Source organism: Zonotrichia albicollis, chromosome 7, assembly GCF_047830755.1.
Source record: "Zonotrichia albicollis isolate bZonAlb1 chromosome 7, bZonAlb1.hap1, whole genome shotgun sequence".
Lineage (NCBI taxonomy): Eukaryota > Metazoa > Chordata > Aves > Passeriformes > Passerellidae > Zonotrichia > Zonotrichia albicollis.
Window position 1 is genome coordinate 33823473 of NC_133825.1, and position 24312 is coordinate 33847784.

Below are 24312 nucleotides of genomic sequence, written 5' to 3' on the forward strand. Positions count from 1 at the left end.
CCTGAAGTTGAGTCATCTGTCATCCTGATAGTGTTTCACCTGTTTTCCTCTCTTCACAATACCAACAGCAGCAAGGAAGACCCAAAAGGTTTTCACTTGGAAAACTACCTTGGCATTTAAGCAGACAGGAATTGGCTATACTGGCCCAAATGCAAGAAATCCAACACCACAACATATATGTCAGAGAAAAAGCACCTGACTGTTGGACAGATGCAGATATTTTCTTATCCTTACACTAACTAATGGTTTGTTACCCCTCTTACTACAAAGAGCACAATTGTCTTCATGCTCATAACCTGGCAACAGCAGCAAACTGTACATAAAAGACAACTGCATCCATCTCAATAAATATTCCTGCCACCAACAGTAAACAAGTTTAAGTTCTTCTAGGTCCTCATCTCACCATGTCAGCGCTTGCCTATGGGACTATCCCAGGGGGTACAGATCACACCAAAGGGCTCATCATTGCAGGGCAAGCCAGCAGAGCTCAGGCTCTGTGGGTGTTTCTGGGTGGGGGCATAAGCCCAGATTCCTCAGTCAAGACTTGTGGAAGGTGAAACCCATTTGATAATAATCTGGGAGATAGAGAGCAATATAAACAAAACATGTTTGTCTCTCGTAATACAGAAAACACATGCAAAGGCCACCTTCATGCAAACATATGCAAACAACACACCTCCTCTAGCAACCTGTGGTACCACTGGGAACTGAGTTCTCAACTTCTGGGGATGTTTGCAGTCCAAGACACAGAGTGGCTTCTCTTGCCCACACCCCATCATTTATACATCCCAGTGTCCTGGCTGCCCAGGGAACTCACAGCAGACCTGCCCACCGCCATGAAGCAGCAGGGCAGAGCCAGCAATGGCACAGCAAACACTGCACCCCACATAGACACGGGCTCAGCTCGGCAGGGAGGGGGAGTTGGAGCCACAATCCCAGCTCAGGCAAAGAGGAGGAGAGGGCCTCTGTGGAGGATCTGGCAGCCAAGCCCTCCAGCTCTGCTCTCATTCACACTTCTGCAGCACCATCCAGCATTCAGACAAGGTGCACTGGATGAACCTGGCAGTGTGACTCTGCACGAAATGAACAATGGAAGGGAGAGAAAAACCAGAATGACAGCACTGAACTCCTTCCACCCTCACCAGCGGTGCCTTTTCCCTGCTGCAGAGTCAGGGCTAACCATGAACTAGAACTGATTCTCCATGAGCCAGCGCACATGGCTCTGCCCAGCTGAAGAAAGCAGTGGGGACACACTGCCCTTTCAGGGAGGTTCAGGAAGGTGAATCTAGCAGTTCTTCAAAATCTGGTTGTATGGACACTGTTCTGATATTAAGTTTACTCATCCTGGAAGCAGCCACCAAAGGCTGCCTCAGGACATCAAGTTCAATCTTTTCTAGAGCATCTTCCCATGCTGTAGAAGAAGAACCAGCCACAGACACACCCTGCAAGAGGTTACAGGGAAACATTCAGGTCAGTGACCAACAGTTCTTGGGAAAGAGGACCATGTGGAGTGTCTTCAATACTGAACACCTAAATCAGGCTAATGTTCAGCCCAATTTCACCTCTGCCATAACTGCGTTTTACAAAGGATTGCCAGTTTTTCTAACAGAAGAGAATTTCCTAATACCCATCTGATAGGCTCTCCATTTACCAAAGTTTCCTGCAAGCAAACTTTATCTTCTTATTGCCATCCATCAGAAATGCAGTCCTGGAATGCACAGGGTCTGGACAACAGCAATAGCCATTCTTTACATCTCCCCTTGGAAAACTTTTAGCTATCCAGACAAAATCCTTGCAGCACTGAAAGTGTCCTTCCCATGACTGCTTCAGGACAGGATTAACTCAACAGTGCACTGAAAACCCTCCATGGCATAGACTGGAGCCTCTATTTCATAACTCTCTCAGCCAAATCCAAGATAACAAGGTAGATGCTTGAACATACTGGATTTTTGTTGCTTGCCCAAATCAGTCTCTCCTGTTCTTAAAGCCAGGATCAAGACCTGTGGTGCCACTCCACAGCCACCAGCACCAAGAGAGGTACCTCAAGGCTGGGAAGCCAAGCAGCCAGAACAGCCTCACACACAATGAAAGGAGGGGAGGAAAAACACATTACTGTGTTTGGGGGTGCAGGATGAACTAAATACAAGCATCTTAGACCATGTCTAGACTTCCATGTTCAGGTTTGGGGTTCAGTAAAGGCATGAATATGATCAATACCTGCCGAGCAAGTTCAGCAAAAAGACAATATAAAGGTCATCCAAACTGATCACAGAGTGACTATCTGCTGCATTGGCTGAACATTCAGAGAACAGCAGAGATCTAGGCCAGCCCACAGCAGTGCCCTGCCTCCTCAGAAACCCAGCCTACATCTTCTGCTTCAGAGGAAGGCCCTCCTGTCCAGCATGCTGCTTCCCAGGTACAGCAGCCTCACACTGCCAACCACACCTTCAGTTATCTTTCGTCCTTTTCCTCCTTACCCACAGCTTCCTCCAAAACATTGAGTTAGCCCTTCCCAAAGTTCAGGAGAGCCCAGGTGAGGTGTGTACACCCTCCAGTATCCAAGCACATAAAGACTGACTCAGTGATGGCCGGGCTGGCTCCGGTACCGAGGGGGATGCGGAGGAGGCACATCCCAGGTGCGCACGGACCGTGCTGCCCCCAGCACCCTCCGCCCCCGCAGGGCGCTCCCGCTGCCCTCAGCCCCGGCAGCAGCGGCGGGGCTGTGCTGGCCGGAGCCCGCAGCGCGGAGCGGCACGGCTCGCTTGCTCTCCCGGCGCGGCGCAGGCTCCTCCCTTCGCCCCGCACGGTGACGGGCCCGGCTGCGGCGGCGCAGGGCGCTCGGTGCCCGCCGCCACCTGCCCGCCCGCCCGGGGCCGCTCCCGCGCAGGGCGCCCGCGGCTCCGCGGCCCACCGGGGCGAGGCGAGGCGGGAGGAGCAAGAAGAGAGAGAGAAGCAGAGGAGGCCCAGGCCGCCTGGCGCTCCTGCTTCCCCCCAGCCCGCGCTTTGTCCGCGGCAGCCGCCGCCAGCGCGGATGCGAGAGCCGGTAAGCAGCACCGCCCTGCCCCTGCGGGAGTGGCCAGGCGCTGCCTCCGCTTCCATCCATCCATCCCGCCGCCTGCGCCAGCGGCCCCTGCGGGCACAGCCACAAGGGCCGGGACCCCTTCCGGGGCCGCGGCAGCGGCAAGGGCCGGTACTCGCTCCATCCGCTCCTCGGCCCGGGCAGCGCCCGTCCCCGCCCCGGTGTCAGGTGCGGAGCCGCGGAGGCCTCTCGGGACAGCCCTCCTCCCTCCGGGCAGGGCGGCACCCGGCGGGAGCGGGGAGCGGGAGCGGCGGGGGCAGCGCGGGCTGTGAGGGGCTGTGCCCGTGCCGGGGGCGGCGGGCAGCGAGCCCGGCCGGCCGGTCCTGCTGACTCCGCTGCGGCTCGCAAAGGGCTGGGGCGGTGTGGTGGGAGTCCGGAATGGTGCCGTGTGCCTGGGGCAAAACAAACCGATAACAGTGTTCTGGCTTTAAATTATTTCCGTATATATGTGGAAGGTGGTCATCGGAATAGAAAGTGAAAGAATCTAAAGCAGTAGAAATTGTGGTTGCTGAGCATCTGTAACTGTGATGAGCTTTTTCTGTTCATGTACTTGGTTCTGTACCTGCCTCCTTTTGACCTCTGTAGGATCTCAGGTGTCCTTCTGAAGTGCACTGAGGAATGTGTCTCGCTCTTACACATGCTGCCCGGTTTCAGGAAGGTGCCAAAAAGTCTCTTCTGGGGGAATTCCTCTTGATCTGGAATGATTTGTGTTTAATATGCACGTGGTTCTGAATGCTCTGAGAAGTCATGGGCAGGAAACCCCCCACCTTCTACTGACAATGGGAAGCAGTGAGATTATGAGATCTTGGAGACACTGTGCTTCTCAGAACATTCATTCCCCAGGTGAAGACCAGCTTTGAGAAAGTTCTGTCTGCACAGAAGTGAGGTTTCTCCTCATTGCAGGCTTAAATGGATTATTATCCAAAACTAGGTAGCATATATTGATGACTTGCCTTAGACAACCAAGTTGTAGAAAATAGGATATAGACCCAGAACTTCATTGAATATTCCCAGGAGAATGGAGCCCAGGTTTGTTGTTGTGGGTGCTGATCGGGCAATTTACTCTGAAACAGATGAGTTTTCTCATGTACTAAATGCATTGCAGCTGGTATATTGCATGTCAAAGTGCTAAATGTTTGGATAACTAAACTAAAGGCCAGTGTTTGCAAGTCTGGAGTTTCATAGATCACAGGATATGGTAGGAATGCAGGAAGCATTCATCCCAAATTCTGTATAATTCTGTAGGTACCAGTTTCATAGTTGGGGGTCCTTGTGTGGGTGTGTATGTACAGTATTTTAAATGGCTGTAAGTACAAGGAGGTATTTTGTAGCATTATGTTTAAAAATTGTTTTGATCAATCCTGCAGTCATTTGTATTACTTGATATTGCTCTGCAGACGCTGTGAAGGCATTTATTGTGTGGTTTTCTTTATGTGCATTAAACCTGCTGAAGGTTAGGCCTTAAGGCGTTTCCTGGAAGTTAATCACCAGGATCAGGAACAGTATAGCTCAAGGTGAGGGATGTTGTAAATTCTTCAGCTGCTGAGGGAATAGCAAGGTGACTTGTGCATGAAGGCACTGAACAAATACCGTATAAAGCTAAGTTTTCGGTCTCTGTTTGCTGGACATGTATGAATAATGCTTTTTTCTGGTTTTATCAGACTCCTGAAATTTTATTTCTGCACCAAATGTTACACTTCCAATTTTTGTTCTGAAAATTAGTCTGCTGCCATGTAAAGGAAGTCTTTGTCTATACAATTTTGATAAAATTAGAACATTTAGATTGTTGTGCCAGGAAACACATTTTTTGGTCATGCTTTCCATTATAAATAGAAGTATCAATCCATGAAAGAAAATTATCTTGTTTGTGCAGTTCCTGAACAATCCTTGTGCAGTGGCTTAGTGCTGTTGTTGCAAAGAAATTCCTATGATAAAAACCCAGGCTTGTCAATCTTGCCCAGGTGCTGGTGCCTCTCAGAAGCGCTGTGAGTCAGGCAGCTCCTCAGACACAACCCTCTGCCTACCACTTCCTACTGGCAGCTCTGGATGAGTCACATTCAGCTCACAACACAGGGAATTGCGTTATGGAAGCTGTAGGCCCTGCACACAATCAGCGTAGGAGCAGCTTTTAGCATCTCTGACCCGTCAGCATCTCTGCACTGCTGTCAAAAAGCCTTCAGAGACATCTAATGCTCGATGTTAGTATAAAAAGGAGCTTGTGTATGCTGCAAAGATCAATGGGCTGATCCTGAGGGGGCAAGCAGATAATTTGAAAGGCTCAAAGGCAGACTGTGGGTAGCTGCACTGGGATGAAGCTGTTGGCCTGCAGGGCTACAAAACGTCAACCAAAAGTCATCATGCTCAGCTTTGGTATTCTGGATCATTCAGCTGACTGTCAAGCAGCCCTGTGAGCTGAGTGTGTTACAGCCAGTGCTGCTTAAAACATGTGCTTAACGCTGTCAATCTTAGAAACCTAAGTAAGAGAAATGAAATATTGTAACTGTCCAAGTAGAACAAGCAGTCTAAAGCTCACAGAAATCTTTTCATAGAACCAGGCATTCTTCTTGTTTTTCCTGGGTTGTTTTTTGCTCATAGCATGTTACATCCTGAATCATCTGGAATAGGGGAGAAGGTCACAGATTCCCTTATGAAATCAACTAACTGTGTTATTTTCATATAAACATTGTACAGCAGAATCATGCTAGATAAAATGGTAGTTGTTCCTACTGATTGATCACACTTCATCCTGTAGGTAATCTCACTATCCATTTCTTACCTTTCCTTACTTAACCATTTGTGTACAAAACAGTCAGAAGCCTTTGAACTAATGCCTCAAATTATTTTTTTCTAGATGTGAGGCCAAAAAAACAAGTTTCATTCTTTATAGGCACTTTAATAGGCTTCAAATAAACTGTGAATTAGTATGTCAGAAATGTCAAATAAATTTGGCTCACTTTTATTTTGTCCCCTCTATTTTGAACTGTAGAAAGTAAGACAGCATAAAAATTTGTCATCTGATAGAAACAGAAATTGATTGCTGCAACCAGTTACTCACTCAATCAACAAGTGTCCTTGTTAGATGCTATGGAGTCTCAAGTGCTCTAGATTTAGGTGGGATATATTTTGCCAAAAAAAGTCATTGCATTTCATAGGAAGAACAAGAGGATTCTTAACCCCTCTAGCCTAGTGGGACCTTGCCCCTGAGAGAAATAGGGATACAGATAAAAAAAAATCTGTGACACCTAAGACTTTACAAGGAATCCTGCTTTCTTTGTTTCTCAGAAGTGTATGGAGTTGCAGGCCTCTGTGCTGATTTTAACCTCTCATTTGTTTCCCTTAGCAACACAGCTTCTTGTCTTCATGGTGGAAGTTAGTTTTATTACTGATGTAATGGATTGCAAGTATCTCCTTTTTTCAGTATTTCAGTTGAATCATCAAAGAACAAATTGTATAAAACCAGCTCTTTCTTGTACTTCTGTCCTCTTCTGGGTCACTGTCCCTGGTGCAATTTTCTTGGGAGATTGTTGTGGATTTCCCAAAGGAAGAAATGGCACTGTTTTTCTACATCATGTCTAGAACATCCTTTTAGTGGGTCACTGGAAAGATGCTGTTCTCTGTTGCATAAGTAATATTTCACTGACTGCCTAAGAAAGATTTTGCTTGTAATGCAAGACATTCTACCATGGTTGATATTTATCCATTATGTTAAAAATGCTTTTTTTGCTAAAACTGAATGGTGTCACTAAAGAAAGGAGGGGGGAGGAGGGATTGTGTTTTCTTTTAACACAAGAATCCACAAGAGCATGAACTGTCAGTTCACAAGTGCATGTTTGAATGTTTAATATTTCCAGTCCCTTTTTGAGGACATTCTCCTAGAAGTCACTAATATCATGTTAATAAATCTGGAAGCAAGCTGCCATCTGTCTTTACAGCTCAAATGCATTGGGTTATGTTGTAGTAGCACAACCATACTAGATGTTGATTTCAAAACAGCCTGAATAAAAATGAATGAGAAAATAGTTGCCAATCAGAGGTCTCCTCTGTGCTGTGAAGCAGTAGGAGAGAGAAGCCTGTAGGCTCTGCATTCACATACTCTGTAGGGAGCAGATGTCAGGTTCTTGCACGTGCCATGTTGGACATTATCTGAATATTGTAGTGGTTTATCAGTCTTAGAACCAGTAGCAATCTAATTTTATTAACACAGCTTCTTGATGCAGTGATGTTTGTGTCTGTGCCAAGAGGAATGCAGTCCTTAGAAAACAGGTAGTCAATGATATTCAAGAAACTACAATGGCTAATTGCAGTAGTCCAAATATTTGCAGAACTATAACAGTCTTCAGACAATTAATTCAAACTTCATTTTGAAATGGGAATACAGACCCTTGTGTCACCCACTCTTTTTTTAGATGAAAATAAAGCCTAGTTTTGTGATGCAAGGTGCAGCACTAAGTGCCTAAGCATATAAGCAAGTCTTGAGTTTGGCAGACCTGTGCATGGAGGATCTTCCCTGCTTGTGATTTCTCTCACTCAGTGCCCAGGCAGGTGAAGGTGCTGCTGTCAATCCTCCACTGACACGGAGGGGCTCTGGGCAGTGTGCTGGGACATGGGAGGCACTGCTCCTTCACCAGTGAGAAAGAGGAAATGTTCTTGACCCATTTCTAGGAGAGATGGTTGTATAGCTCAGCAGCTGCTCCTGGCAGTTAGTGGAGCTTGGGAGGTGGTCTTGGAGCTGCTGTTTAAATGGAGCACTGTCAGACTATGAGCTGTTACTGAGATGGGCTTTTCTAGAGCTGAGCTCAGTAGTTGCTGTAAAGAGCAACTTCTCCGTTGAAAGGCACAGGGTTTTCAGGAACTGGCTCCTCGCAGTGATTCCTTTCATTGAAAGGCCATTCTGTTGAGTTTTGTGGATTGGGTATTTCCTCTGCACAAGAGAATCTTCTTGCCATGACATTCAGTGCTTTGTTGGGTTTTTTCCCCAGAAGAGACTGCTTACTATACCAGCTGAATCACTTGCTGTGATGATGAATGCTTGTTACAAAAAGCATGTTGACAGATGAATATGCTGTTTCTTTTTGGAGAGAACCAACAGAAGGCAGTTTGCTATTTAGGCTGGTATTTAGCATATTTATATATCAAACCTAAGTGTGTGTGTATATAAATAATCATGTGCTGTGCCAATACACAGCCTGGAATTTCAAAACGAGCTGAATGAGATAGGTGCCTGTATTTCTAACCTGTTTTTCACCAAATTCACTTGAGTATCCACTTCCAAGTACAGAATTTCAAGTATCTGCTTCATGGGTGACTTACTGGCATGAAATGGTCCTTTACCTTCATCTGGCAATCACTGGTGTGACCTATTTAAAATTTGCTGAGACAACTTCGTTCCATTATGGGTAATTGAAAGGTGTTATTTGCACTTGCTAATTTGGCTATTTTAATGAGGACTGACCTCCTTATGGTTTGACATGCATCTTTATTCTAGGATTCTGTACTCATCACGTTTCCTAGTATAGTAACATGAAGTATGATTGTGCTAACTTCTCATGACAGTATTAAAGTAAGCTTTTTCTTGCCATGGGATGGCTGCAGAACAGTTCTCTCAAGAGTAGCTTCAAAAAGTAGAACTATACTACATTTTAGCTTCTATATTAGCAAATATTTCCAGATATACTTTAAGAATCCTGATCCCAATGGAGTGAAGTGAATGATTTTGGTGGGAACCTCATCTAGGCTTTACATTCTGCAAAAATATCAAACAAAAGGAGGAGTAATTCTGGAATAATCCACCATTAAAAATATTCAGAGAATAAATCATTGCATGGATTATTTTTAACATAATCTTTGAATGAAGAAAAGGGATCTCTTTAACGAAGATTTTTTCATAAGACAAATAATCAAAATATTGATAAATGTTGCTGAGAGCAGTGCAGTCTGTGTTATGATTAATTCCCTTGAAATTTAAAAATGTGTTACAAAGAGGAAACTCTTTCAAAGTTTTACGTTTCAAATGTTTCAAAGTAACTAATGTTACAAAGAGAAAATTACATATATTTTAATAATATTTATGGAAGTTACTCAGTTACTTGTTTAAAAATCCAAAAGCTCATTCAGCGTTTCTCGGAACCTCTCAAGAACCAGCAACATTGCTCATTCAACCTCTTCTGAGGAACTGAAGAGGGGAAAGCAGCCTCCAGATGACACCAAGGGGCTGAAATTCAGTGCTAGCGCTCTGCACTCAGTTTCTGGGAGGTCCCGACGCCCTGAGCTTGTCTTTGTGTCCTCTGTGGAGAGCTGGAGCAGCGCAGCTCCCACGGGGGTGCCACAGGCCCTGTGGGCGTCCTTGGGCAGAGCATGGTCCTGCTTGGTGTCCCTGCCTTGGCCGGGACAGTCACCTCCCAGAGCCAGGCTCCGTCAGGGAAGGACATTCAGGGTCTGTCCCAGCAAGGCACAGAGACCTGCTCCTTGTGCCAGGCTGTGCCCCGGCTGCAGTGCTGCAGGCATTGCAAACGCCACCCGTGCAGCTCCTGCAGCACTGCAGCCGTGCAGCCATGTGTGTCACCTCTCAGTGCCACCCCACACGTGTGTCACAGGGAAAGCCAGCAGGGCATGGGCCTGTCGGGCTCTGAGCACAGCCAGGGTGCCTCTCTTGGCCACCTCCAGCCAGGCTGGCAATGCCTGGTGTGCCAGCGTGCAGCAAACTGTGAGGGCGTTGGGGAGTTCGTGGTGAATTGGAATATTGCAGCTCTCAGAAGGGTTTGTTTGTGCATGCATTGCCCAGGTCTTCTCACACCACCTCTGTCTCATGAGCCTGCTCCTGAGGTGCTTGATATGCTTGTTCTGTCTTTGTGTACTACTCTTGGCATGTACTTTCATTTAAAATTGTTCTCTCTCAGCTTTTCATTTCCCTGCTACTTGGTACCATGCTTATTAGCCTGAACAGAGGGAATCACTTTCAATCCCATTTAAAATGCTGTTTTTTTCAGTTTGCTCTGCTTTCTTGTGGCTGAATGGCTTTGATTTAATGAACCTGGATTTGTCAAGGAATAATACATACAATAATAAGATGGGACATGTGGGAAAACAAATGCTTTTTGAGGAGGATATGGGATTCGATGAGAAGTGCTATTCCCAGTGAAATCAAGAAAAGTTTCTTAACCATTGAATAGATGTTAAATTATTCTTATTATTTGGTAATAACTATCAGAAAACTCATAATTAGAAAAACAACTTAATTTGAATGCTAAATGTCCTGGAATTTCTCCTCAAACAAGCATTACCTAAGTCCATCTAAGTTAACTGGAATGCCTGAAATAGTGAAGTAGAAAAATGCATCTTCACTCTTGGAGTTTTGAGCACTTTAGAGTATAATAGACAGCTCCAAGCTAGCATTGGTATTTATCCACTGTAGTTGAGGTTGGATTGTAGTTCATTGTATTAGCATAAGTATTTTGTATGTTTGAGTATAATTAGTTTCAGCTATACAGAGAGATTTGGTATTTGAATTTATCTTTACTCTTGTAAAGTGAAATATATTTCTGGAAAACAGAGTCACTTGCCAGAACCGGGCAATTTTTGTAGGAACTATACAAACTCTTAGGGTGCCCTTTCAAAGCCAGCTCATATCAATCTAGGACAGCAGTGCCTCAGAAAGTGACAAACCTCTGCTTTGCTGGCTTCATGGTTCTGCCTGCTCCTTTGCATTTTGATTTGGAGAATGAAGTAAAAGTCCATGTAATTTTAATTTGGATCAGCTACAGCTTGCCGTGAAGTCGGTGGAGGCAGCAAAGTGAGAGCACAGAGAGGATGGTGAGGGTGAGGGGAGCCCCTGGCAGTGCTGTGCCCTTGGAGCAGCTGGAGGTGACTGTGGAGCTGGGCGTGAGGAGCATTATGCACACAGGCATTCCAGGCACCTGGCACACATGCCTCTGGTGCTATTTGCAGTAAAGCTTGACTCTCTGCATTTTAATCATTCAGAATTCTGCCCGTGCGTCCACATGTTAAGGATAATTTATTGGAGTGCAGTCATAAGTCAGCCCACAATCTTTATAGGAATTTTTTTCTGAAGTTACACTGCCACCTCTAATAGTGAATGTATTTGAATCTTATATAACATTTTTGTAAAAGGGATACAAATTCATCTTAGTATTTCTTCTTTATTTGCAGTGTCTCATTTTTAGTGTGTTCCTGAAACTAAATTTACAAAGACAGTTTCTTCTGTTATTTGCAGACATTCTTCTGCTAAGCTCTTGCACTGTGGCATGTCTTATGTCTGTTGCAGAGCTTCTTCATCCTTTCCAGGCTCTGACACAATTTTGAGGAAGTGTGAGTTTCTGCTATTACCAGATGTCTTCTGTTTAAAATACCTGGTATTACACTTTAAAAAATAATTATGACAAATGCTTCTTTAGGTTTAAAGAAGACTGAATTGTGTTTATAATTTTGATACTCTTAGAGCCAGTCAAGTTGAGAAACATTTGCAAGTAAAGGGTTCCATGATGTCTTCCTGTGGCATTTCCAAAGAGATTTTGGTGGGGGAATACCACAGGGTTCTTTAATAAAGACTTGTTTGGGAGTGCTGGCCCTAAGAAAACACCCAGACCCTTAATTAGTGGCTCCTGTGTTTGCCACTTGCAATAACTTCTTTGCACTTGCCTACCAGCTGGACTGAAAGGTCTCCAAGGAGTGGTAACAGCTGAAAGAAGCATTTGATCCATAGTCCATGTCTTCAGTGGGAACCATCTCATGAGCATTGTCCTTAATGTCCATTTCCTCTCCAGGCTTTGCAGAAGGACTCCTAAGGGAGAAAGCCTTGAAAGCAGAATGAAAAACTGCTACAGAAAAGCTTTCTTGCCAGAAGCTGCAAAATGAAATAAGAAATTGGAAAGAAATACATTTCTGCACCTTTACTTTTGAATGATTTTTATATACATGAGTGACTAGAACATTTTGCAGTTTGTTACACTTGGATGCATATTTTAGACCAAATCCATTCCTCCATTCAAGTATTTTAGCTGTCCCAGATGCTTCTAGGGGAAATAAAATTTAAAATTCACAAGTGATGGATAAGTGAATGGATAAGTATTTGTAAAATATGCTTTTTAAGTCCTTTCTTGTTTGGTTAGTTGGGTTGGTTTTTGGTTTTTGTTCCTGAGTTCCACAAACTCTATGCATGCAGAGTCTCTGATTGAAGGTTTTATTTCTGGATAGAATTTGGGCTGCAGGGCCAGAAGTCTGACACAAACTGTGCACTGGCCAAGCTTTTAGCTCTGTCCTTCCACAGCCTTCCACATCTACAGTGCTTCAGTGAAGAAAGATTTCAGGTGGAACAAGCCCTAAAGCAGAAAGTTTCTTGGAATAGGCTAAAGCAGAAATATTTCCTTATCATTGTCCCATGGGGCTTTTCTGCAGTTTGTGAGCAGGCAATGAATAGGCTCTCCTGCCAAGGTGATCATTTACACCAGAGCTCCATGTGTGTAAAATTAAATGGCTTAGAGAACTATTTTAATTAGCACTGCAACCACAACTAAGATTGTTTTCTCAAATGTATAAGCCTTGCTTATTTTTTTGGTTGCAAATTATGCAAGCAGTTTGAATACCTTAATTAGCAAAACTTCTTGAAAATGAATTGCACTAAAAGTTAAAATTAAGGACTGATCTAATAGATACTATTGCTTTTTGGAAGAAAAACGAGAAAGAGACAAACACAAAAATCAATACTTGAGAAATACAGCCATCTAAAAACACATTAGGGCTGTTTTTTTCAACCCAGAGTCCTTTGGCCTCTCTCTAGAGAGAGGTGTGCTGAGAAAATATCTTTGCTGAACCCACTCTATGCTTTTACAGAGCATAAGTAAGTTTATTGCAACCTATGAAGAGCCCATGACGTGCAAGATCAAATCTGTTTAGACTGAGCACACAAATGAAAAAACACATTAGAAACTTAATTTTCACATTTCCTGTGTAATTTGAGTATTTCATTCCTCTCTCAGAGTTGGGTTTCCTTGTTTTGGTTTAGTTTCCTTTTGGGTTATTTTTTTGATGACCATAACATCTACATTTTTTCTCTTTACTTGTTCAAAGCTGTGCAAGGAGGAATATTTATTTGTTGGCTCGTCAGTGTTGAAACCAGTGTTGAGTGTTGAAACCAGCAAGCTGTGCAGGTGGAACACATGGTGTTTGAGGTATTTTTTCTGCTTTATATTACTGATACAAATTTGTGTATAAAGTTTTATTTCTCATAGTCTTAGCAGAAAATTAAGATACCACATTCATACTTTTTATAAATATGTTTGTAAACATATGCTCAAGGAAGCACAGATTCTAAATCCTCAAACTTCTGTGTTTTTCACTTAATATTTGAAAGTTAGTGAGTTTTTAAGTTGCTATAAAAATTGTAAAAATAATTTATTGTGTTGAAATCTGCTGAAATAACCTTAGTACAGGTCAACTAGTTCACAACTGCACTATAAGCCCTTATGCATTCCCAATTTAAATTCTAGACACCTGGTAAGTTTTAAATTATTATTAAATGTATAAGTACTGTGCCACCAAAGTAATGAGTGGCTGCTGGCATGCAAAGTTATGTGACATTTGAATATATTTCTAATCTGAATGACTTATTTTTTCCAGCACACAACCACAATCAGCATATCTGTATTCCAGTTTCCCTTGGGCTATTAAACCCTGAGACATCTGGTGGCAAATACTGAGCTCAGGATTGGTACTGGCCTTTCAGTCAGATGGAGACTTTGGAGGAAAACAGCAATCTCCTTGGTTTGCAGGCAGACAACAACATGGAGCAGCCATTCACTGTCAGCTCATTGGTATGTATTACAGAAAAATGTTTCAGTGGCTGAGCAACTTTTCTTTCAATTAGGAAAAATTTCAAGGGAGCGATTTAGCAGTGGTGGCTCTCAGCTCCATGGGTCTTTTCCTGCATGCTGCCTGAAAGCTTTGTTGGAATTTATTATATTTCTGTATGGGTGATTTATGGAGTGTCACCAACCAGAGTTTTAAGAAGTTGAAATGAGCATTTTGAATAGAAAGAGTAAAAACTTTCATCAAAGTAAGAGGGAAACAACTTACAGTAGCCATTTATTTATTTATTAATTACCAGGAAGGTAATGACCATAATAAGCAGATATGGTTCTTCTTCAGTAATTAGTTTGAACTTCTTAGTCTTTAACTGCCTCATTTAAAACTGGAAATTAATATTTGAAGTGAACTGTTGACTCACCAGAGGAACTTATTGCTCTTTGTTTCCTGAACTATTTCTAGCAGTCAAATGCTATACCTCATGTAATAGGAGTCGGAGTGTTCAGGACATCCATCAAATTATTTCAGTAACTTAAGATAGAACCTTGTAGAATTCATGTGTGGGGGCTTTTAAAGAGAACACACTTTATACTGCCTTTGGTAATTTCTACAGTAATTTACTTAATTTTTTTCCCACAAGTATTTTCCTAATTTTATCCTTTTTTGCTGCTGTTTTTGGAGGGAATAAAATCACTTTTCTTTTTGATCACAATTTACTTGCAATTGAGAAAAATGTTGTAATGTTTCAGCTGTGGCTAGAGGTAGAGAAACCAATGCCTACTTTCAGAAAAAGCTAGCTGAATATTTCCCTCGAGCTTCTTGACTGAGACCACTTACTGAAAGTGAAACGGAATATTCTCTTAGCTAACAAGACTGTTCATTTCCAGAGAAAGCTGGTGGCTATTCCTGACCACACAGACATCTCAGTGAGCCCGGAGGAGCGGGTGCGTGCCCTGAGCAAGCTGGGCAGCAACATCAGCATCAACGAGGACATCACCCCGCGGCGGTACTTCCGCTCGGGGGTGGAGATGGAGCGCATGGCCGCCGTCTACATGGAGGAGGGCAACCTCGAGAACGCCTTCGTCTTCTACAACAAGTTCATCACGTAAGGGAGCACATCATCAGCCTTTACAGTTTGTAATTCTGAGTGAATGAAATGCAGAGCTGCCCTGAGAACCCCTTTAGATAAGGAGAAATTTGTTTAGTGTGTTCTTGCAGAACAGCTCTGTTCTCTGGAGATATTTTCCACTGAGCGTGAGATTTGTAAAAACTTCCTGCCACCTTTTCATGGGGTTGTCCTATCCACGTGTGAACTGCCAGGCATGAATTAACCTAACAGAGGTTTGAGTTTACTCTGCCAGGCCATACCATGACACTGTTACCCCCATATTCTTTATATGTCAGCATGTTGGTTAAACAAAATTTTTGACTTTATTAGCAAATTAACCTAACAGAGGTTTGAGTTTACTCTGCCAGGCCATACCATGAGCACTGTTGCCCCCATATTCTTTATATGTCAGCATGTTGGTTAAATAATTTTTTTTACTTTAGTAGAAATGTTTAAGATTTCTAAGCCTTTAGCAGTTATGTCCTATGAGCATCTGCCGATCTTAAGGATGGTAGTATTGCACCATAATTAAAAAAACATGGGAAAAGTGTTTTCTTGCTTTAATTTTACTTTTTCCCCTCTCAAAAGGATTAACTATAATTTATTGTTTCTTACAGGAATAAATGCAAAATCTACAATGTATGTTCATGATTATTCTCCTTACCACAAAAGAACAAATCTGGCCAGCTTTCATTACAACTCTCAAACTAGACAGCTGAAAAATATATCCCTGGCAGATTTAAACTTTTAACCTAGCTAGTTTTGCTGTGGGATTGATTGGTTTGTTTTATTGCTTCAGAAAGGTTTGGGGTTTTTTTTACAGTGCATATTTTAAATTTTTTGTAAAGGAAACATCTTTCCTCCCTCCTTATTTTCTTCATACTCTGAAAAATAGACCAAGCCTTTCTTAGTCCACCTGTTTTCAAATGCATCTATCTCTATAAAAAGAGGTTCTGGAGGTGAATATTGTGCAAATTGCTGAAAGAATGATGGGAGCTGTGCATTACAAACTCTTTGCAGCTGAGCGTTGCCATAATTTATCTGTGCAGCTTGGTCTGGTAAAAATACCTGCTTTAATGACAGTCAGTGTTGCATTCCTGTCTTCCATTGGAGAGTCAGCGTGTTGGCTAAGAACAGATAAAGAGAGTAGAAACAGGATTTACTAGCACTGACTAGAGTGGAGAGTGGCTTTGCTTTTTGTTTAACTTAACCCAGTACTAATGGAAACCAAAATATATCAGATGTGGAAAATAATCTTCTGTCCTTATTCTGTGTGTCCCATACAAGTCAATACCATAATGTGTTAATTTAAACATGTGTGCAGAACCCTGGTCCAAGTCATCTGGAATTCAGTGTTTAGCAGTTATGTGAAACTGATTTTTCTGCCAACATGAGAGCTATTATGGATATTCTTCTACTAAACACATGCATGTTTAATTTTCTAGGTTGTTTGTAGAAAAGCTGCCCAGTCACCGAGACTATCACCAATGTGCAGTACCAGAAAAACAAGATATTATTAAGGTAGGCTTATGGTTTCCTGGTCTTTATGAAATGTTTTACTCAGAACCTCTTCATTTTTCCCAGCCCATATAGGCCATAGCTTCTTTTTCCCCAGAGCACCCATAGCAGCCATCACAGCTTCAATTTCTGATACTTTTCTCCACTACTCATACATGTTTTATTTTGGAAATTAAATTATTGATCTAAAATTTGAATGAGAATGGTCTGAATAAGTTGGTAGGTTGTTGGGAGCCCAGGTACATCTATTTCTGAATGTTTGCATATTAAAAATGCATATGTTGACAGTACTTAGCTTGATTCTGGTCCCAATTATGTGAATGGATAATGGTCCAAACTGACTATTGCAAACAGAAGGAGAAATGTGTGGCATTACTGGTGCCTGTGCAGTATTTGCTTACTCTGCTAAATAAGTAAAGTATATTTTTTTCTTTATTACCATATATGTATTTACTTAGTTTTTACCAGATTTTTTTCTCTCCATTTCCATTCAAAATAGTTTTACTTTTGTTTTTTTTTTCCCTCTAGGAAATAAAGCCTAAATAAATTTTAAGTGTAGCCTTATACTGAACTTAAAACAGCTGGAACTGCCCAGTGAGAGTTGCTGGTAGGACCATGAGTGTCTCTTGCTCTGTGCCCCCATGTTTGCTTGCATTCTCTACTGTTAAACTGAATGTTTTACTCAAAACCAAAACAATCCATGCCAAAGTTCTGACTGTGGTCCACTAGGAGAGCATCCCTACTGAGAAAGGGCATCTAACATTGCTTTCTCCTGTGGCACTCAGCAGGATTTAAGCACATGGTTGCTTTTCCTCCCTTGACTACAGCCTCTGAATTATTTTGTAGTAGCCTTCACATGAGTAGAAAGCATGGGGTATTGGTTCTATTGGTATTATAAGAAATGTTGTTTTGCTGGGTCTGTGACAGAAAGCTACAGGTATAACTATCTCTTAAAAAGAACCTTTTTTTTTTCCCACTTGGAAATGGGCATATTCAGACATATTTCTGACTGGGAAGTTCCAGAGAAAAATGCAGTGATCCTACCTGAAACTCTCTAAGTTGGTCTTAGCATTTTTTTAAGAATTACGCCCACAACAAAAACATTAGTCATCACACTCCTATTAAACAAGACAGAGATAACAGACTTCTACTAAAAGGACTAATCTTTCCTTGAGATAAGAAGCAGCCATGTCACATGTTTCACTAATGTAATCAATAATTTTATTGAAAGCAATGTACTATAGAAGTTTCATAAACTGATGATAGTGTGTTTTTATCTTTTGCTTTTTTTTTTTCCTGTGAGAAGAGCAGGGTTTTTTTCTGTTTTATATTTTAAAAAAATCTATGTTACAGCTGAGTTTGTTTTTCAGGTGGCTCTTTTAAAAAGTGAAAAGTAAATTTATTTATCTTTTTCCCCATCCCACCTCAAAGAAATTGAAGGAGGTTGCATTCCCACGGACAGACGAACTGAAAAGAGATCTTTTAAAAAAATATAACTTAGAATATCAAGAATACATGCAACACAAAGTAAGTTTTATATGAATAATAAATGTTGACATGAATATTTTTCTGCCATATAAAACTTGAAAATTAAGCAGTAAAATGCCAATTTTACAAAAAGCTAATAATTTCCTGAGCTGCTTAGGAATGACTTTTCATTTCTTCTTGAGAATCAGCTGGTCATTTAAAAATAGGTAATGCAAATGTGTGCTAGGAAATACATGTGCTGCTATATTTGCTTAATAAGTGTCTACAAAGATCCAAATATGTTTTTGGTATACTCTGATTCAGTCTTATAAAGAGAATGAAATTGAGTATGAGTTTGTCAATAAGTGGAAAAGATTCCTTGGCTCCAAATGTGCTCTACTTTGAATTGAGATTGAAGCCACTGAAAACAGAATCTATAGCTTAAAACCTTGTCTTGGAAAAAGCATCTGAGAAACATCTTTTTTGTTCCATCCATCAATGCTATGTTTTCCATCCTACCTTTGGGGATATAGTTTTATTTTCCAGTTCAGTAACCAGGTTCCAAAAGAGTTCCTTTTTAATGACAGGATTTTATGGTTTTATTGAACTGTTAGATTACTCCTTTCCTTCAATTTTTCCTAGCATTTTTGGCGTTCTGAGAATGTCACTATGTTGTGTATGTTTCAGAACAAATGTAAAACTGAATTTCTGAAGAAACTGGAGCACCAAAAGCTAATAGAGGCAGAGAAGAAACGAATCGCACACATGCGGCAGCAGCAGCTCGAATCAGAGCAGTTTCAGTTCTTTGAGGATCAACTTAAGAAGCAAGAGCTGGCTCGAGATCAGAAAATCAAAGAGAGTGTGGTTATGTCTGAACAGATAGATGGAAGTATGCTGTCTTGTGTTTCTGTACCAGAGAACAGCTCCTTATCTGCAGCACTGCTGGAGAAAAAGGAGAGGCGCGGCACCTCTGGCTGTGCTGGACATTCGCCGCCCATGGAACGGGTCTTAAAGCCAGCAGCTACTCTAAGTGCTGTTCAGAGTAAGTGCACACATTTCTTTTTTCCCTATTTTATTTTGTCTACCTGCATATGTCTTTATTCACTGTGAGGATGCCCATACTGAAATAACCATGGACAGGTTTGTGCTAACACAGCAGTTCCTTATAGTTTCTTCATTTTAAGAGGACAGTTACAGAGTTTCACATTTTCCAGTTGAGTACCAATGGATGGATACAGAGATTGAGATTTAGTGTTCCTGTGAAATGAAGTCTGAATCTTGCCATAGGCTTCAAGGGACCAGAAACAGAACCTGCAGTGGTTCCCCCTGGAAAGCCTTGGCCTGGGAGATGGTCCCAGCTGTCACCTCAGGGATGGGCAAGTGAGTGTATCTTGTGGGTTGGTGACTTCAATTTAGATGAAGTGTTTGTTCTGTAGATTTATTCTCATTAGAAGTCTATGATGTGGTAAGTATAATACTTCCACTTGTGGTAATATAGTGTAATACACTGTGTATATTTCCTTATTTTAGGGATCTTCGTTGTGTTAGCTGCTAGCTGTAAATGCCTTTTTATCTCTCTTTCTCTCTTTTTTTTTTCTTTTTTTTTTTTTTTTATTCTTGGTTAGCTCAATTGGCCGAAGCACTCAGAGGTGTCATTTTGCCCAGGGATCTCTGTCACAAATTTCTGCTGCTGGCAGAGGCAAATACAGTAAGAGGAATAGAGACATGTGGAATTCTCTGTGGAAAACTGGTACAGTTTAAGCCTCATATTTTTATGGGGAAGACATGCTTGATAGTGCTGTAATATCCTGTGATGTATTGATTTCAGAGCAAAAGCAGATATAAATGGTTAGCCTTCCATGTAATGAACTTCATATTATAACCTGAGTGGTCATTTCAGCACTGTGGGCTTGCTTTACTGGGGAAACATCTGCTCAAAGTATGCTGCTGTGTTGCTGTAAAGCCTAGCAAGTTTTTCAGCATGTTGTACAATGCAGGCTTTTTCGAGTACTTTCTCTGGCATTCATCTAAGATAAGTGAGGTTTAGTTACAGGACAATGAAATATAAAGACTGCCAGAATCCACTGGAGTCATCAAATGAATAGTGGCACAACAAAACAGAAATCCCTCCATCAAGCTGTAAACATTTGATTTTCAAGCTGTTTTTTTTCCTTTGACCTAGATTACACTTAATGTCCTTTGAGAGCAGGGAAAGATGGCATGGCTGATGCTGACATGAAGAATTTTAGATGATCCCAAGTGTATTTGAACTGCATGAAGGGAAAGAACAGCAGTATTAGTCTTGTTTCACAGAAAATCATGATAGTTTTCTCAAAGCTCTTGTATGTGTTTTTAATTATTTTAAAGGACAGTCTTTTCACACTGATCACTGAGAGCAGTTCAATACAACAGTCTTTTGTTGTGACCAATACTACCCTGTATGCTTTCATGACAAAATGCTAAGGCATATTTTTAGGTGCAGTGTGTTGGTAGAGCTGCACTGGGATCAGTGGAGCTGGAAGCAGTGGAGCTGTACTGTTTTGTTAGCTGACATCTTTCAGATTTTGATTCAGCATTTCTTCCTTAGGCAGTCTGTTCCACCCTAAGTCAATGTTTGTTTTGCAGACTCATAATGAATTTACTATTACACATGTAATAGTGCCAAAGCAAACTGCAGGACCAGACTACTGTGACATGGAGAATGTGGAAGAATTATTTGGTATTCAGGATCAGTATGATCTCCTCACTTTGGGTTGGATCCATGTATGTATGACTCATATTCTGGTTTTCTTATATTGACTCTACATACTATGTAAAAAAACAAAAGAAAGAAACAACTGAAGTAATACAAATTTGCTTTCTGAATTCAAATTGCAGTGAGGTAAATAAGCACTTGTGTTCTCCACAGAGAACTCCTTAATGCAATTGAGGCATCCTGTTGACACAATGGGCCTACTTTTGCTGGAGCAACTTTTTTTTTATGTTGATTTGGGGTATTTTATTACTTTCTAATGCCATATTCAAAAGTCAAGGAGGGGTGCATTGTGTTGTTTAAAGTTTATATTAATTTTTCTCTTAGGGATTTTACACAATTAAGTAATTTCCATTTGTCTTGTGCTTCTTCATTCCACCTTTTCCTCCCTATCATTAGAAAATTGCTTGTATATCTGATTGTGAACATGCCTCCGAGAATCTCATCCTGAAAAGCCTTCTTTTCTCCAGGCTGAACAGTGTAGAACAATATAGACCCTGGGCTAAGAAGAACTTTAGAAACCAGCCTGGGGAAGTACTGATGCTTTCACTCATAACAAATTATTTTTCCTTCTTAAATGTATGTAGACCTTGACCTTTAAGAAATATTTCATGATATTGAGTTTTCCCTTTCTTTTTTGTAGACACATCCAACACAAACTGCATTCTTATCCAGTGTTGATCTCCATACTCATTGTTCTTATCAGCTGATGTTGCCAGAGGCCATTGCAATTGTTTGTTCACCAAAGCATAATGAGTAAGTTCAGATTTTTAAGTAATATTTTGGTATTTTTCCATGCTTCTTGTCATAAAATCTGATCAAATGCAAAGGGTACATGTCAACTCAGATGAAGGGCATGAACATTGTGTTGTGACTTTGTTTTCTGCAAGTAGCCTAGACTCGCATTTCAGTCAGTCTCTATGCACAGTATTGTTTCTCTCCTCCTCCCTCCACAGACCCAGGTTTTAAATTTTATTTTTTATATATTCTGCTCAACAAAGTAATAATTACAGGAGCTATTCTTCTGGAGTACTCATAGGCAATGCCCTACCACAGATCTGTCTTCATTCTGTCTGCTTAGGAGTGTGGAGGGAGGCTAGGCTTATTTCTCTAGAATGATGTGAAAACTGCAGTTTGCAAAGCAGAAGGGTAAAATTCCCTTTTTTGATAACAAGGATCTATTTTTGAATTTAATGATTTACAAACTATGTATCTGGAAAAAAACTAGAATAGTGCAAATTTTAATGTGAAGGTTTGTAATGGAACAGGTTTCCCAGAGATGTCATGAAGTCTGCATCCTTGGAGAGATGCAAAACGTGACTGGACATGGTCCTGGCAGCCTGCTCAAGGTGATTCTGCCAGAGCAGGGGGACTGGACCAGACAGTCTTCAGAAGTTCCTTCCAACCTCAACAAATTTGTGATTCTCCTTTGGTGTGCCTGGCATTTCAGGTTGCCAGGGCTAACTCCATTCTTTAGAGTGTGCATTTCTTCAGCCTTTCCTGCTGGCCTTCTGCCTCAGTAGATGTGAATCCTGTCCTGGTTGTCTGACTTCCTAAATGGGCCCTTCAGGTAGCAGAGCTGTGAACACAGACTGAGAGGCAAGGGCACAAGCACCAGCATTTCTAACCCTGAGCATGCCTGCACGCCTTTCCAAATTTCTGCTCTCACAAGCCTCTCTCACAGTTGATGCTGACACCCTGTAACATTTATATGGTCAGGTGCTGCCCTGTAGGTAATAGGTTCTCTTTGCAGAGGGATGGGATTGTAACATTTTATTCAATACCTAAGGAGTTGCAGCAGTGCATTTTCTAATGCTTTGTGTGATTACCTAAGAGTGGGGAGGATGTGCTCCTACTAGTAATTTACACAGCTGGTTTAAAGGCTGGCATCTTTTAAGTTGTCCTGGGTGAAATGCAATCCAGAACATGCAAGTTTCTGGTTTGCATTTGTTCCTGTGTGAACCAGCCTTATCCCTCAGTACCTAACCTGCCCAACAGGAACAGCACCAGCATTGGGATCCTTTTTGTCCCCTTCCCCTCATCATCTCTTCCTTTACAGGAACACAACTCCCCTTGATTTAAAACAGCTTTAAAAACCCAGCTCAGCTGGGGCTCCTGTGTATTGAAGGTCACCAAGCACCTTCCTGTTGTTCTTCTTTTAAGCAAAGCAATTTGTGTGTGAAACCTTGGATGTGTAAAATGGGAGCAGAGTGTAACAGGAGTTTCATGTTCTGCTTTTCAGCACTGGCATCTTCAGACTGACTAATGCTGGCATGCTAGAAGTTTCTGCTTGTAAAAAGAAGGGATTCCATCCTCATACAAAGGACCCTAGGTTATTTAATGTAAGTATATGATTCAACACTGTTTTTGCTATTCAAACTCTTGACCATGGTTCTGCTGCAAACAGAAACTTGAGATTATATTTCTTAATACTTTTCCCCCTGTTTTACTAATTCATTACTCTTAGTTCACTGACCAAGGTAGACATCAGGAGACTACTTAAGCAGCCATTAGGTGAGTGTTACAAGCTGCCATTTAGATGGTGGTTAGTTACTATCAGTAACCCCTTTAACCTGCTTTCAGAAGGAGCAAAACCCACATTTTCAAATGGGAGTTGCTCTTGAGCTCTTCAGTTTTTAAGCAATGAATCAGTTCATCTCTCCAATTTTGGTGCCCCAGCAAAACATCCCAGCTGCTTTAAAGTACAGCTGAAAGTAGGTTAAGCCCCATTTCCTTCATTGCTAAAAGTTTGCCCTGGCTTCTCTGAACATTTCTCTGTAACTGGTGTATCTTTTGATGTTTCAACAGCATAATGGTGTGTGTGTGTGGCTGAGCAGTACAGTCAGCCAGAACTGTCTTCCAGCCAACACTGGCATTTCTGATAAGAGCCTTTACCTTTGAATAATTAAGGGTTTGGTTTTTTCAATGAGGTTCACTTCAAATACAGAAGCATCTCCTATAGATTAAAATGAAATGATCCAATACAGAGAAGTCATGCTGAGAGACATTGGAAATTATGTGGTGTCAGGGTCTCTGAATGTCAGCATTAGGCCTCAAAAGGAGAGGTCAGAGTTTTTTGGTTTGTTCTCTTCTTTCATCACTGTAGGGATAATGAGAAGATAGTCCAACTCTGAAAAAAGTTAAGATGTTTTGCTCCATGTAGGTTCTTTTCAGTGGTCTTTTACGTATGTAGTTAATGGATGAAGTTACTGGGTATTTTACTGAGATTTCTGAGAGTAATGGGTTGACTTCTCCTGCAGCCATGTACCCATGTGGTTGGGAAAGACATAAAGATAATCGTGCTGGATCTGAGGTGATACGGATGGACCACAACAATGTACTCTACAAAAGGCCAAAAGAGAAAAATGGATTCCTGTTTTTTCCTACATTTTCAGAAATTACTTTTATATTTATACATTTTAGATTGAATGGTTTGATATTTATTGCTCTAGCCTGTTTTGGAGTTATTTTGTTGCTCTGTTAAGATGGAGTTCAGTGGCATTAACCCTGAATCTGTAAACAAATCTCACCCATAAAACACAACAATAAAATGAACTTCAAACTACAGTA

At 41.5% G+C, this 24312-nt stretch overlaps 1 protein-coding gene across 6 annotated transcripts; it reads left to right on the plus strand.

The window, feature by feature from the left end:
- The first annotated feature begins 2901 nt into the window (after positions 1 to 2901).
- Positions 2902 to 24309, plus strand: STAMBPL1 (STAM binding protein like 1). Of its 6 annotated transcripts, none has more exons than XM_014275657.3 (12): positions 2902 to 3043; positions 13163 to 13263; positions 13712 to 13905; positions 14785 to 15002; positions 16451 to 16526; positions 17955 to 18050; positions 18678 to 19032; positions 19616 to 19740; positions 20616 to 20753; positions 21386 to 21498; positions 22985 to 23084; positions 24003 to 24309. In XM_014275657.3, the coding sequence occupies exons 3-12, from the start codon at positions 13822 to 13824 to the stop codon at positions 24057 to 24059; spliced, it is 1362 nt and encodes a 453-aa protein (XP_014131132.1). In that variant the 5' UTR covers positions 2902 to 3043; positions 13163 to 13263; positions 13712 to 13821; the 3' UTR covers positions 24060 to 24309. The 6 variants fall into 6 exon arrangements, with proteins under 6 accessions (XP_014131132.1, XP_005481299.1, XP_014131133.1 ...); XM_005481242.4 differs by having other exon boundaries at positions 13745 to 13905; XM_074544962.1 differs by lacking the exon at positions 2902 to 3043 and adding an exon at positions 3107 to 3247.
- Positions 24310 to 24312: the final 3 nt, after the last annotated feature.